At 40.4% G+C, this 13,803-nt stretch overlaps 1 protein-coding gene across 3 annotated transcripts in view; it reads right to left on the bottom strand.

The window, feature by feature from the left end:
- PTPRO (protein tyrosine phosphatase receptor type O) overlaps nucleotides 1-13,803 on the bottom strand; it is a 266,607-nt gene that overhangs the window by 82,352 nt on the left and 170,452 nt on the right. For all 3 annotated transcript variants that reach the window (XM_006052381.4, XM_006052380.4, XM_006052382.4), the window contains exons 8-10: nucleotides 5,127-5,247; nucleotides 4,591-4,784; nucleotides 2,639-2,750 (exon numbers count right to left, since the gene is read on the bottom strand). In XM_006052381.4, the coding sequence (XP_006052443.4) occupies nucleotides 2,639-2,750; nucleotides 4,591-4,784; nucleotides 5,127-5,247 (427 nt within the window). The remainder of the gene's footprint in view (nucleotides 1-2,638; nucleotides 2,751-4,590; nucleotides 4,785-5,126; nucleotides 5,248-13,803) is intronic.

The raw sequence follows: 13,803 nt of genomic DNA, 5'->3' as shown, positions 1-13,803 counted from the left end.
ATTAAACATTACTTGGTACACTAGTATAATTATGAACTTGACTTGCAGACAAGTTGCCTGCCAGATGGTAGACTTGAAGCCTAAAAATCAGCCATTATTCAAATATTTTATTCCTATTTTCTCTTATACTACACAATTTGTCAATTTGGATTACGATTAAAAAGCATATGAAAGTGAAGTATCAGATCTTTATTTGCTTTAAAATTGAAATGAGGGAAGAAAGCGCCCCTTGCCCCTAAAAAGGCTAAAATTTCAAATAGTTTTAGATATAGTTATAGAAATAAAGCTCAGGTACCACATATGTTTTAATAACAATTTAGATTGCATGATTTAATTCTCACACTACCCTGTGAGGTATTATTATGCCCATTTAAAAATTATTTGCTTATTTATTTGATTGCCTTGGGTCTCATTTGCAGCATGCAGGATCTTTAGTTGGGGCATGTGGGATCTAGTTCCTTGACCAGGGATGCAACCTGAATTCCCTGCATTGGGAGCAACGGAGTCTTGGCCACGGGACCACCAAAGAAGTCCCTATGCCCATTTTATAGATATGGAAATTGAGGCCATCTGTGTCGATATGCTTAGGTAAGACTGTGGACTGCCAGTGTCAGCATGACTTAGTAGTTGATCCCAGGAAAAAATCAGAAATTCCCAAAGATCAATTCATTGGAGACAACAGACTGCTTACCTAGGCAAGTAGCTTGCTTACTAACCAAAGTTTATGAATGCACACTTGCTTTGTCCACCTAAACTGTTATCTCATGATTTCTGCCTATTCCCAGGTGGTTCCAGCTTTGAAAGGCACACCTAAAGCACTTGGGTCCAGAACTCCAAATCCTATTAATACTTCATTTCTGATGTCACCCCTGGGAGATACCACAGAGCCTCTGCCCAGGTAGTTTCCCGACACTGCAGTGAGTTCTAAGACAGTTAATTTTGTCCAATTAGCCACCTGTTAGGCAATATTTTCAGTCTTACTGGTGAGAAAATAGAAATTCAGGATCCTTAAGTTAATTTGCTCAAAGTTTTGTAGCTGGAAATTAGCAAGGTCAGATCTGCTCAATAAGTGATCAGATGTGAAGTCTGGGCTTTTTCTAGACAGCTTCTCCTTCTGACAAGGAAAGAGCATTCTCAGACCACTCATCTCAATCAAGTTAAGTGTATGAATTACTCACACAGTGAAGTTTAATTATAATTAAATATGTGATTATTAATGTACTCAAAAAGCCTAACACAGGGCTTGTCAAATAATTGGCATTTTCTCTTTTTACGGTGGCCTTTCATTCTCCTACTCTAATATTACCATTAACATCTGGAACAAAGGAAGTACCAGACATTGGCCAGTAAAGAAAAGCTGTGAACTATGTAAGTTAACTGTATAAGAATCCACAAGATTACTATCTTTCCATTGTTTTTTAATTGATACATCTTAAGCCTATAAAACTAGCTGTCCGGTGAGGGAAATATTTTGACAGTTATTCTTCATCTAAACAATATTTTTCTTTTCTCAGTATAACTCTAATGACAGTTTTGCAGTCTCATCAAAAGTTCTTGAACAATCTTAGTTCAGACAACGAGGGTTACTGTTCTTGGTTGAATTTCTTCTTAATTGCTACCTCTGCCCACCTCTGCTGTCTCTGACATATGATAGTGAACTATTAATACATAACTTAAGGTTCTGAGGATCCATCACTAATAGTATTGTAAGTACTTTAAGTCTGGGTCATGTATTTTGCTAAATAGCTTATTTAATTGGGACCTAGTAATAGTTAATAGTAACAGATAATAGATACTATTATTATCCTTATTTTACAACTGAAAAAACCTGAGGCTTAGAAGAATTGCTGGAGTTTACAGGTAGAAGGCAGCAAAGTTGTGACTCACACCCAAGTCTACAAGTCTGCAAGCCTGTTTTAATTCCTGCCGTGGACCATACTGCAGTCAGCCTGTGACTTTACAAATGGCTTAATTAATAAGGAAATGGAGGCACTCTAGCAAATACAATTATCAAATGGATAAAATCAATTCAGTGCGGTGTGAAGCTGAAAGCTCTGCCTGTTACATCTCGATTCTAATCAATTCCTAACAGTGGTGCATAAATCAAGGGCAGTGACTCAGGATAAAAAGAAATCAAGGACAGTAACTCAGAGAAAAATTGCATTTTAATTTTTAAAGGCTATCATTTAAACAAATCATGAACTTTCAGAATCAAGTGTATCATCTTCATGAACAGAAAAGTAAATGGCACCCCACTCCAGTACTCTTGCCTGGAAAATCCCATGGACGGAGGAACCTGGTGGGCTGCCCGTCTATGGGGTCGCACAGAGTCGGACACGACTGAGAGACTTTCCTTTCACTTTTCCCTTTCATGCATTGGAGAAGAAAATGGCAACCCACTCCAGTGTTCTTGCCTGAAGAATCCCAGGGACAGAGGAGCCAGGGGGGCTGCCGTCTATGGGGTCGCACAGAGTTGGACACGACTGAAGCGACTCAGCAGCTGCAGCAGCAGCATCTTCCATGAAAGTGATGTTCAATTGGTCCTGGGTGAAGGACTGCCATTTTCTGGAGATAAGCCCCTTCAGAACTCCCTCAAAATAGGCATCTGCTCTCATGGGGCCACTTCCCACACACTCACCTGTTATGAAGCTTATAGTGGACCTGTCACAGCAGCTGAGTTCCGGGTCTCCCCACGTTACCATGGTAACTCGAAAGTTGTAGTACCATGCTGGCAACAGATTCGCTATCCTCTAAAAAAAGCAAGAAGAAAAAGGCCCAGAAGGAAAATCATATTTTTGGAATAGAGTTATATATTTCTCTTAGGCTATGAAAAAATGAGTAATTTTTAATTTCCTTTCTGTGCCTTTGGGAGGCCTCCCTGGTGGCTCAGTGGTAAAGAGTCTGCCTGTCAATGCAGGAAATGCAGCTTCAATCCTGGGTTGGGAAGATCCTCTGGAGAAGGAAATGGCAACCCGCTCCAGTATTGCTGCCTGGGAAATCCCATGGACAGAGGAACCTGACTGTCTACAGATGATTTTGTGCTTCTCAAATTTTCCATTAAAATATTCTCTTTGGAATGAAGTGAGATGTAAATAAAATGATACTCATAAATTTAACACAATTTAAACAATTATTCGAAGATACAGATAGTTTGAAAATGGGTTTTCATTTGCAGTTTCTTAAATTACTTTGCCAACAAAGGTTCATCTAGTCAAGGCTATGGTTTTTCCTGTGGTCATGTATGGATGTGAGAGTTGGACTGTGAAAAAGGCTGAGAGCTGAAGAATTGATGCTTTTGAACTGTGGTGTTGGAGAAGACTCTTGAGACTCCCTTGGACTGCAAGGAGATCCAACCAGTGCATTCTGAAGATCAGCCCTGGGATTTCTTTGGAAGGAATGATGCTAAAGCTGAAACTCCAGTACTTTGGTCACCTCATGCGAAGAGTTGACTCATTGGAAAAGACTCTGATGCTGGGAGGCATTGGGGGCAGGAGGAGAAGGGGACGACAGAGGATGAGATGGCTGGATGGCATCACTGACTCGATGGACATGAGTCTCAGTGAACTCCGGGAGTTGGTGATGGACAGGGAGGCCTGGCGTGCTGTGATTCGTGGGGTCGCAAAGAGTCGGATACGACTAAGCGATTGAACTGAACTGAACTGAACTGAAACAATTATTCGAAGATACAGATAGTTTGAAAATGGGTTTTCATTTGCAGTTTCTTAAATTACACAAGTGAACTGGTACTTAATTGTAAGTGACTGGATGGACACATCTTCCTATTTCTAAGACATGATCTTTCACAATTCTACATTCTCTCATCTTGGACTGTTAGCATGTGTTCATACTGGGTGGCAATCATGAGTGTTGTCAGCTGAGTAGTGGACAGTTGTTTGCTTTCTGTGTGACCTGTAGATAACCTGTACTTCTAAACTTATTCCAAAAGAGCAATCTTTACCTGCTCATTTGAAGACCATCACTAATGGTCTGACATTGCAGGTATTTAACTGATTTGTTGATGTCAAGAATAGTCATCACTCAAGTTAAGAAGTGTCCACTCACTACTGAATAACTAAAGGAAAATGTGTTTTCTGTTTTAGGAGCAGAAAGAAACAATAAGCATGTGATGTGCTTAGTTGCTCAGTCATGTCCGACTCTTTGCGACCCCATGGACTATATAGCCCACCAGGCTCCTCTGTCCGTGGGGGTTCTCCAGGCAAAGAGTACTGGAGTGGGTTACCATGCCCTCCTCCAGGGGATCTTTCCCACCCAGGGATCCAACACAGGTCTCCCACATTGCAGGCAGATTCTTTACCAGCTGAGCCACCAAAGAAGCAAGCATGTGACAGGTCTACTAAATTGGGGATTAGCAAATACACTCAATTAAGAGTGAAAGCCAGTTTCACACAGTTTTCTTTCTCAAAATACAAAAATAAAATTAAGAGCTAAAACAATCCCAAACTTGAAAGTAGCAAGTTACCTGCATGTGTTTACAAATGATCTAGTTTACATAATAATTTTTTCAGACACAGTTGGTATGTGAATGCATGTTGACACAGGAAAATGTGACAGCCGGTTAAGGAAAATTACCACTGAGGCAGTTAAGGAGACAGTCGCTGCTATTTCATAGTAGGTTGTCCATTCTGATGTCATTGTTGTAGGGTTGAAATAAAACATTTCGACCACATATTTTCTGAACACTCCTAAGTAAGGCCTGGTCCAGCTCAAAACGACTGCTGTAGGACCCAGGGGATAGAGCATCAAGTCTTTTATTCCAGTTGGAACTAAGAAGAAGGGAGGGGAGTGAAAAAAGAAAGTCAAGAAGGAATGTTTAATATCTTAACAATGGCTTCACATCTCTACTTACTGACTAACTAGGTATTTCACTTTTTTGATACAATCATTGAAAACTAACCATATTTGCCTGAGATTTTCTTTTTCCTAAGTAATGAATGCTAAGGATGTCTTCCAGGTATACAATTGTGGTCATTAATTACTCTGAAGGTTGAATATTGGGAGAACAAGTATGGACCTCCCATAACCGATGATAATGACTCGAACTTAGACATGGCACCCCTCCAAACAGTACTCTGATAAAGGTATTTTTCTTGTGGCTGGCAACTTACCAATAGCAAATGTCACAGGATCTGAAGGTGGTCCAATCAAAGGGCCTTTTCTTAGGTACATCACAACCTGGTACTGGGCACCAGGAACGAGATTTTCAATAATAGATTTGCTTGAGTTCACCTTTAAACCAAACACCCAATAAGATCTATTTAGAACTGGGTTTCAGCATGTGACTCACAGGATAACATTGTATTCAGGGGCACTGCAAACTCACAAATGCCTTTGAAATCCAGAAGCCTTTATTCATGCTGAGGAAGGTCAAGTTTCAACATTAGGATGATTTATAGTTTATGAGAAGGCTGAAGGGAACCCAGAACATTCAAATTCTATGGCTGGCTTTAATAAGCCTTGTGAACTGCTCTATACCCATCAATGTCAATTGTAATTATGTACACTAGAGACACATCAGCCTCTAACCAAAATCAAATCAGCAATAAAATAAGGATAGTCTGACATCCTAAATTGTAGTGTCAGCTGATTACATACAAAGATCTGTGCAGGAATGTCTTTAGTCTCTCAACACTTAGAAGCATAAAATATCTAATTATAGTGATGGAAATGACCTCAGAGATTATCTAGTCCAAATCTCTCATTTAGTAGATCAAGAAGGTAAAGCTACAGAATAGCCAAGGTCACATATTTGGATCAGTGTTGGGACTGGAAGCCTAGCATCGTGACCTCCACTCCATGATATGGGCAAAGCACCAAGACACAGCAGCAAGCACTTTACAAGGCCACTGTGACAACCTGCCAAGACTGAATCAGGAAGAACTGGAACAGGCTGATCACTAGTAGTGAAACTGAATTTGTAATAAAAAAAAATCTCCCAGCAAGCAAAAGTCCAGTATTAGACAGTTTCACAGGGGAATTCTGCCAAATATATAAAGAAAAGTTAATACCTATCCTTCTCAAACTATTCCAAAAATTCATTGTACAGGACTACCATTACCCTGATACCAAAACCAAGAGAGAAAATTACAGGCCAATATCTTTGATGACTATAGATGCAAAAATTCTCAACAAAATATTAGCAAACTGAATTCAACAATACATAAAATGGATCATTCACCACGATCAAGTGGGATTTATTCTAGTACTTAACACATTTTAAGTGGTAAAACTAATAGTGCTCATTGTTAAAACTGGTCACACTGTAGAAGAGCAAATGAGGTCAATTTGTAGCCTTTCTGGTCTCCTCTCACCACTTCCCACATTTTGGGGGGCAGTCTTCTAGACCTTCTTTGATACATATATCCATAAACAATTAAGTATTGAACCATACAGGTGTTATACCATAAATATTGCTCCAAACTTTTCCTTTAAACTTAACAATTGTTAACATGTGAACATACCTGCCAATGTAACCTTGCTTTCATTTCGAGTATCTCGAAAAACACACAGAGGGTAGATTGTTTCAGGGTGATGGTAAAGTTTCTTTGGTTTGATAATATTTTAGGCAGTGGTTGATTCTAATTATTCAAATGACTTCCTGGAATTATAACCACTTAAATATGCTATCCTAATAAATTCATGCCAGGAAAATTACACTGCCTTAAAAAAAAATAAGAACCAATAATGTGTATATGTATCACACTACTAAAAAAGTGAGAGGAGGGCAAATGATATTGAACTTGACTTTAGTCACAAATTATTAATATAAATACTAATTTCCTCCTACTTTTAAAATATTTACTGAGGCACCTACATCACTTCTATTCCTTCATACCTTTTTCTTTATCCTGGACCTGCTTAGCGGTGGATTGGAGGTGGGCAGGGGAAATATTCCTATACTAGTGTTAAGTCGCTTCAGCCGTGTCTTACTCTTTTGCAACCCTATGACCATAGCCTGCCTGGCTCCTCTGTCCATGGGATTCTCCAGGCAAGAATAGTGGAATGGGTTGTCATTTCTTACTCCAGGGGATCTTCCCAACAAAGGGACTGAGCCTGCGTCTCTTACCTCTCCTTCATTGGCAGGTGGGTTCTTTACCACTAGCACCACATGGAGAGCCCCAAGTAGTAATACTCTACTTACTAAATAACATGTTTCGTTCTCTAGAGGATTACTCCACACTCCTTCTCCAATTTTCACCCCATGTTTGCATTCCAGTATTTCCTATCTCTTATTTCTGACTGGCTTTGTCTCCATTCCAAAGAATTCAGTCCAGCCCAATGCATTTCCATCTAGGCCCTGGCCCTATCCTTTCTCAGCTAAAGAAATGGAGGAAAGATACACCATACAGCATAGGAAATATAAACAAGGAGGTTAAACTAGATGAGAGTTCTTTTAAGTCTGAAATGGTCTTCTCTCTTTCTTTGGCTGAACCACATGGCTTCTGGGATTTTAGTTCCCCAACCAGGGATTGAACCTGGGCCCTGGCAGTGGAAGCTTGGAGTTCTAACCACTGCACCACAAGGGAATTCCCCAGAAATGGTCTTATGTATATATTATGGAATCCTCTTTCCGTGACATCTTTCTGTATACTTATTATAGTTACTCAGTTTCTATGGAGAATCTCTAGAACCTCTTCATCTTCTTCCCTTGACACAAAAAGTATTCAGTTAGGTCTGCATAATAATAAAAGTTAATTTCCAGCACACCTTACTATTGGTATGTTCCAAACATGGCATTAAGCATCAAGTCCTCTTATTTTTATTACAGCTCTATGAGGTAGGATATGCTTCTCCTTCTATTACAGATTCAGATGGTAAGACTTAGAAAGAAAGAACTCAGAGCTGGTAGCTGCTAAAATCAGGTCTGAAACTCAATTCTGTTTGAGTCTAGAGTCTCTGCTTTTAGTCAACACTCTTGACTCCATCAGGATGAGTGGTGAGGATGACCTTCTCCTAGTGTATCATCTGTAATGCACAAGAAAAAGTTCTCTCCCAGAAGTCAAATCACTTGAGATGGGGTCTCAGCTCTGATACTAATCAGTTGTGTGACGGCAGGCAGGTCCCTTCAATATTCACCCTCTTAGCTCTATCATTTCCTCATTTGTAAAGCTAACAAACTGATTGACTGATTGGTCTTTCTTTCCAATTTAGTCACTTAGTTATTATACACTCCTGTAAATTGTCACCAAACACATATGGACCAAGCAGACCACATGTAAAAATAAATGTACATTGGGACTTTCCTGGTGGTCCAGTGGTTAAGACTCCATGCTTCCACTGCTGGAGCACATGTTTGAGCCCTAGTTGGAGAACTAAGATCCCACATGCCATGTGTGAAGATAAAAATTTAAAAAATGGTAAAAAGAATGGACTTGGCCTTTAAAAGATATTAAATATACATCCATATATTACATGATGCTTCTTTATTCTGAAATTTGTAATTGTGTGTAAGTCTTTGGAGAGTCCTTTATATGACACTGAGCACTGGCTTTATTATGCTTACTGCATTTTCACAGGCATATTAGTGAATAGCTTGAATACAATGCTTGTTAACAGGGACATATTACAAAACTCTCTTTCTCATGAATATTCACGTATGAACTCACACAAAACAGCAACCAGACATGAAGTACATACACTTAATGAGGACAAATTCAAATTGAGAGGTACCAAGGGGCTTCCCTGGTGGCTCAGATGGTAAAGAATCTGCCTGCAATGCAGGAGACTTGGGTTTGATCCCTGAATCAGGAAGATCCCGTGGAGAAGGGAGTGGCTACCTATTCTGGTATTCTTGCCTGGAGAATTCCTTGGACAGATGAGCCTTGTGGGCTACAGTCTGTGGGGGTTGCAAAGAGTTGGACATGACTGAGTGAGTTTTTACTTCACTTCACTTCAAGATATCTACATGCAAGGCTAGACTCTAAGCTTCATGAAATCAAGGCTCAAATCAAATTTGTTCTTACTTCTAGCATCTCACACAGAACCTCCTAGAAAACAAATCAATGAAACTGTGGGGAGGAGCAGGGGAACTAGCACCGAATCTCATGGGTGATGGTAATCGATAAAGCAGTGATCCTGTGGTACAGGTGATGAGATGGCGGTAGGGAAAAAGTAGGGAGAAGGAAAGTATGAGAGAATAAAACATTGTGGTTAATTATTCATCTGTTTGACTTTAGAATCACTCTTATTTTTGAGCTGCATTTTGAATTTTCGATTTAACATAATCACCATACCACTGAAAAGAGAACTGAAGAAATATTATAATTTCTTTCCCTCTGGATAATGGTTGCTTTAAGAAATAACCTAAGTCAGACCAGTGTTGGTGAGAGCATATTCTGGATTCCTCTCTAGGCCAATTTTTGAGATTTTTGAACTGATGTTTCCTTCTTTGAAAATATAGGTGTGTGTGATGATGATGATGATGTAATGATGTAATACTACCACAATCCTCTTCTGGTAACTGAGGTAACACCTAGAACAGTGGTCCAGTTTCTGCCCTCTACTTTCCCTCCTTGCCTACAATCTTCAACAGTTTCACATTTGCGTTTCAAAGAAGCCACTGTCAGCAAGCAATTAGACCAGACTTTTCTGGTTCATATATAATTTACAATATCTCTCTACACTTTTAGCCTTTGGCTTCTATGTATATGGAGGAGGAAATGGTAACCCACTCCAGTATTATTGCCTGGAAAATCCCATGGACAGAGGATCCTGGTGGGCTAGAGTCCATGAGGTCGCAAAGAGTTGCACACAACTGAGCGAGAAATGAGAAATAGATTTAAGGGACTAGATCAGATAGACAAAGTGCCTGATGAACTATTGACAGAGGTTTGTGACATTGTACAGGAGACAGGGATCAAGACCATCACCATGAAAAAGAAATGTAAAAAAGCAAAATGGGTGTCTGAGGAGGCCTTAAAAATAGCTGTGAAAAGAAGAGAAGCCAAAAGCAAAGGAGAAAAGGAAAGATATACCCATTTGAATGCAGAGTTCCAAAGAATAGCAAGGAGAGACAAGAAAGCCTTCCTCAGCGATCAATGCAAAGAAATAGAGGAAGACAATAGAATGGGAAAGACTAGAGATCTCTTCAAGAAAATTAGAGATACCAAGGGAACATTTCATGCAAAGATGGGCTCGATAAAGGACAGAAATGGTATGGACCTAACAGAAGCAGAAGATATTAAGAAGAGATGGTAAGAATACACAGAACTATACAAAAAAGACCTTCATGACCAAGATAATCATGATGGTGTGATCACTCACCTAGAGCCAGACATCTTGGAATGTGAAGTCAAGTGGGCCTTAGGAAGCATCACTACAAACAAAGCTAGTGGAGGTGAAGGAATTCCAGTTGAACTATTTCAAATCCTAAAAGGTGATGCTGTGAAAGTGCTGCACTCAATATGCCAGCAAATTTGGAAAACTCAGCAGTGGCCACAGGACTGGAAAAGGTCAGTTTTCATTACAATCCTTGAGAAAGACAATGCCAAAGAATGCTCCAACTACCGCACAATTGTACTCAATTCACACACTAGAAAAGTAATGCTCAAAATTCTCCAAGCCAGGCTTCAGCAATACATGAACCGTGAACCTCCAGATGTTCAAGCTGGTTTTGGAAAAGGCAGAGGAACCAGAGATCAAATTGCCAACATCCGCTGGATCATGGAAAAAGCAAGAGAGTTCCAGAAAAACATCTATTTCTGCTTTATTGACTATGCCAAAGCCTTTGACTGTGTGGATCACAATAAACTGTGGAAAATTCTGAAAGAGATGGGAATACCAGACCACCTGATCTGCCTCTTGAGAAATTTGTATGCAGGTCAGGAAGCAACAGTTAGAACTGGACATGGAACAACAGACTGGTTCCAAATAGGAAAAGGAGTACGTCAAGACTGTATATTGTCACCCTGCTTATTTAACTTATATGCAGAGTACATCATGAGAAATGCTGGACTGGAAGAAACACAAGCTGGAATCAAGATTGCCGGGAGAAATATCAATAACCTCAGATATGCAGATGACACCACCCTTATGGCAGAAAGGGAAGAGGAACTCAAAAGCCTCTTGATGAAAGTGAAAGTGGAGAGTGAAAAAGTTGGCTTAAAGCTCAACATTCAGAAAACGAAGATCATGGCATCCAGTCCCATCACTTCATGGGAAATAGATGGGGAAACAGTGGAAACAGTGTCAGACTTTATTTTTCTGGGCTTCAAAATCACTGCAGATGGTGACTGCAGCCATGAAATTAAAAGATGCTTCCTCCTTGGAAGGAAAGTTATGACCAACCTAGATAGCATATTCAAAAGCAGAGACATTACTTTGCCAACAGAGGTTCGTCTAGTCAAGGCTATGGTTTTTCCTGTGGTCATGTATGGATGTGAGAGTTGGACTGTGAAGAAGGCTGAGCACCGAAGAATTGATGCTTTTGAACTGTGGTGTTGGAGAAGACTCTTGAGAGTCCCTTGGACTGCAAGGATATCCAACCAGTCCATTCTGAAGGAGATCAGCCCTGGGATTTCTTTGGAAGGAATGATGCTAAAGCTGAAACTCCAGTACTTTGGCCACCTCATGCGAAGAGTTGACTTATTGGAAAAGACTCTGATGCTGGGAGGGATTGGGGGCAGGAGGAGAAGGGGACGACAGAGGATGAGATGGCTGGATGGCATCACTGACTCGATGGATGTGAGTCTGGGTGAACTCTGGGAGTTGGTGATGGACGGGGAGGCCTGGCGTGCTGCGATTCACGGGGTTGCAAAGAGTCGGACACGACTGAGTGACTGAACTGAACTGAAAATCACTGCAGATGGTGATCGCAGCCATGAAATTCAAAGATGCTTACTGTTTGGAAGGAAAGTTATGACCAACTTAGACAGCATATTAAAAAGCAGAGACATTACTTTGTCAACCAAGGTCCATCTAGTCAAGGCTATGGTTTTTCCAGTAGTCATGTATAGATGTGAGAGTTGGACTATAAAGAAGGCTGAGCACTGAGGAATTGATGCTTTTGAACTGTGGTGTTGGAGAAGATTCTTGAAAGTCTCTTGGACTGCAAGGAGATCCAACAGTCCATCCTAAAGGAGATCAGTCCTGGGTCTTCATTGGAAGGACTGATGTTGAAGCTTAAACTCCAATACTTTGGCCACCTGATGTGAAAAGCTGACTCATTTGCAAAGACCCTGATGCCGGGAAAGATTGAGGGCAGGAGGAGAAGGGGACAGACATCTCATGACAGACATGAGATGGATGGATGGCATCACTGATCAATGGACATGAGTTTGGGTAAACTCCAGGAGTTGGTGATGGACAGGGAGCCTGGCGTGCTACAGTCCATGGGGTTGCAAGAGTTGGACACCACTGAGTGACTAAACTGAACTGAACTGAACTGAGCGACTAACACTAACACTTCTATGTATAAGATATGTAACTTAAGATATGTAACTTATATGTAACATTAGAGGGAAGAAGAAAAATCATACCTGAGAGCAGTCAAGTTCTAGTCATGTTCTGGGGCACAACACATTTTCTATCAATGTGAAGAGTCAGTCGTGCTGGGTACACTCAGGGAAGGAAGCTAATAAACTGCACAGTGAGCTGTGATGACTAGTTAATCTGTTTAGCGTGTTTACTCTTTAATTCAAGCCGAGAGGGTAGCCTCATCTTCATGCTGGGCTTATCTCAGCTCTCTAGGGTTTTTGAGAGCTCCAAAGGCCATGATTCCCGAATTCATCTTCTTAATTTAAAATTTCTCACCCTTTGAATTGCACGAAATGCCTGATTTTAATGGAATAAATGGAAACACTCCAAATAGCTTCCACACAGCAAACACCTGTTTTGAGTGCATATTCTATTTCCAGCATACTCCACATAAATTAATAATTAAACTTTTTTTGCCTTTAAGCAAGAAAAGATTGTGTTTGAAATAAAGTATATTAATGCATATATACGGAATTTAGAGAGATGGTACAGATGAGCCTGTTTGCAGGTCAGGAATAGAGAAGCAGAAGTAGAGAATGCATATGTGGACATGGGGTAGGGAGTGTGAGATGAACGGAGAGAACAGCTTTGACATATATACACTGCTGCTGCTGCTGCTGCTGCTGCTATATACACTACCATATGCTAAACAGACAACTAGTGGGAAGCAGCTGTATAGCACAGGGAGCTCAGCGGGATGCTCTGTGATGGCCCAGAGGGGTGGGATGCGGGGGAGGTGGTGGAGGGAGGTTTAAGAGGGAGGAGATATATGTATACATATAGCTGATTCAGTTCATTGTACAGCATTAACTAACACAACATTGTAAAGCAGTTACACTCTAATTTTTAAAGTATTGTGTTTGTAAGACACTAAGAATCAGTTTCTTTGATCTTATGGAAAAAAAAAAAAAGTAAAACCAGGTTTAGGAAAATAGGACTGGCTGCAGGCTTCCAGTGGATGTATTCAGGGCATCTGAGAGCAAAGTCTGCTTAGATGCCCAGGTTGGTGGTTTCATTCAGAACTGATGACGGGGCATGGCAATTCATTCTGGTAGTCACGCCCAGAACTACAGATTCCCAGGTTTCTCCACCTCCCCCACCTACCCCTTTCACTCAGCTAACTGCTATTTGTCCTTTAAAAGTCTCCATTTATATTAGTGAGGAGATTGTTTTTCACTTTATGTACCTGAAGTTTTTTCATTGGTTTTTTTCAGTGAGCATGTATTACCTTTATAGTTAAGACAACAAGGAAAAATAGAAAAAATAAAAAATCTGCACCAAGTAAACAAATCTCCGCTAAACCTTCTGCTT

This window comes from Bubalus bubalis, chromosome 4, assembly GCF_019923935.1.
Source record: "Bubalus bubalis isolate 160015118507 breed Murrah chromosome 4, NDDB_SH_1, whole genome shotgun sequence".
Taxonomy (NCBI): domain Eukaryota; kingdom Metazoa; phylum Chordata; class Mammalia; order Artiodactyla; family Bovidae; genus Bubalus; species Bubalus bubalis.
The sequence above is the reverse complement of the archived record's forward strand: the minus strand, read 5'-3'. Positions and strand labels throughout refer to the sequence as shown.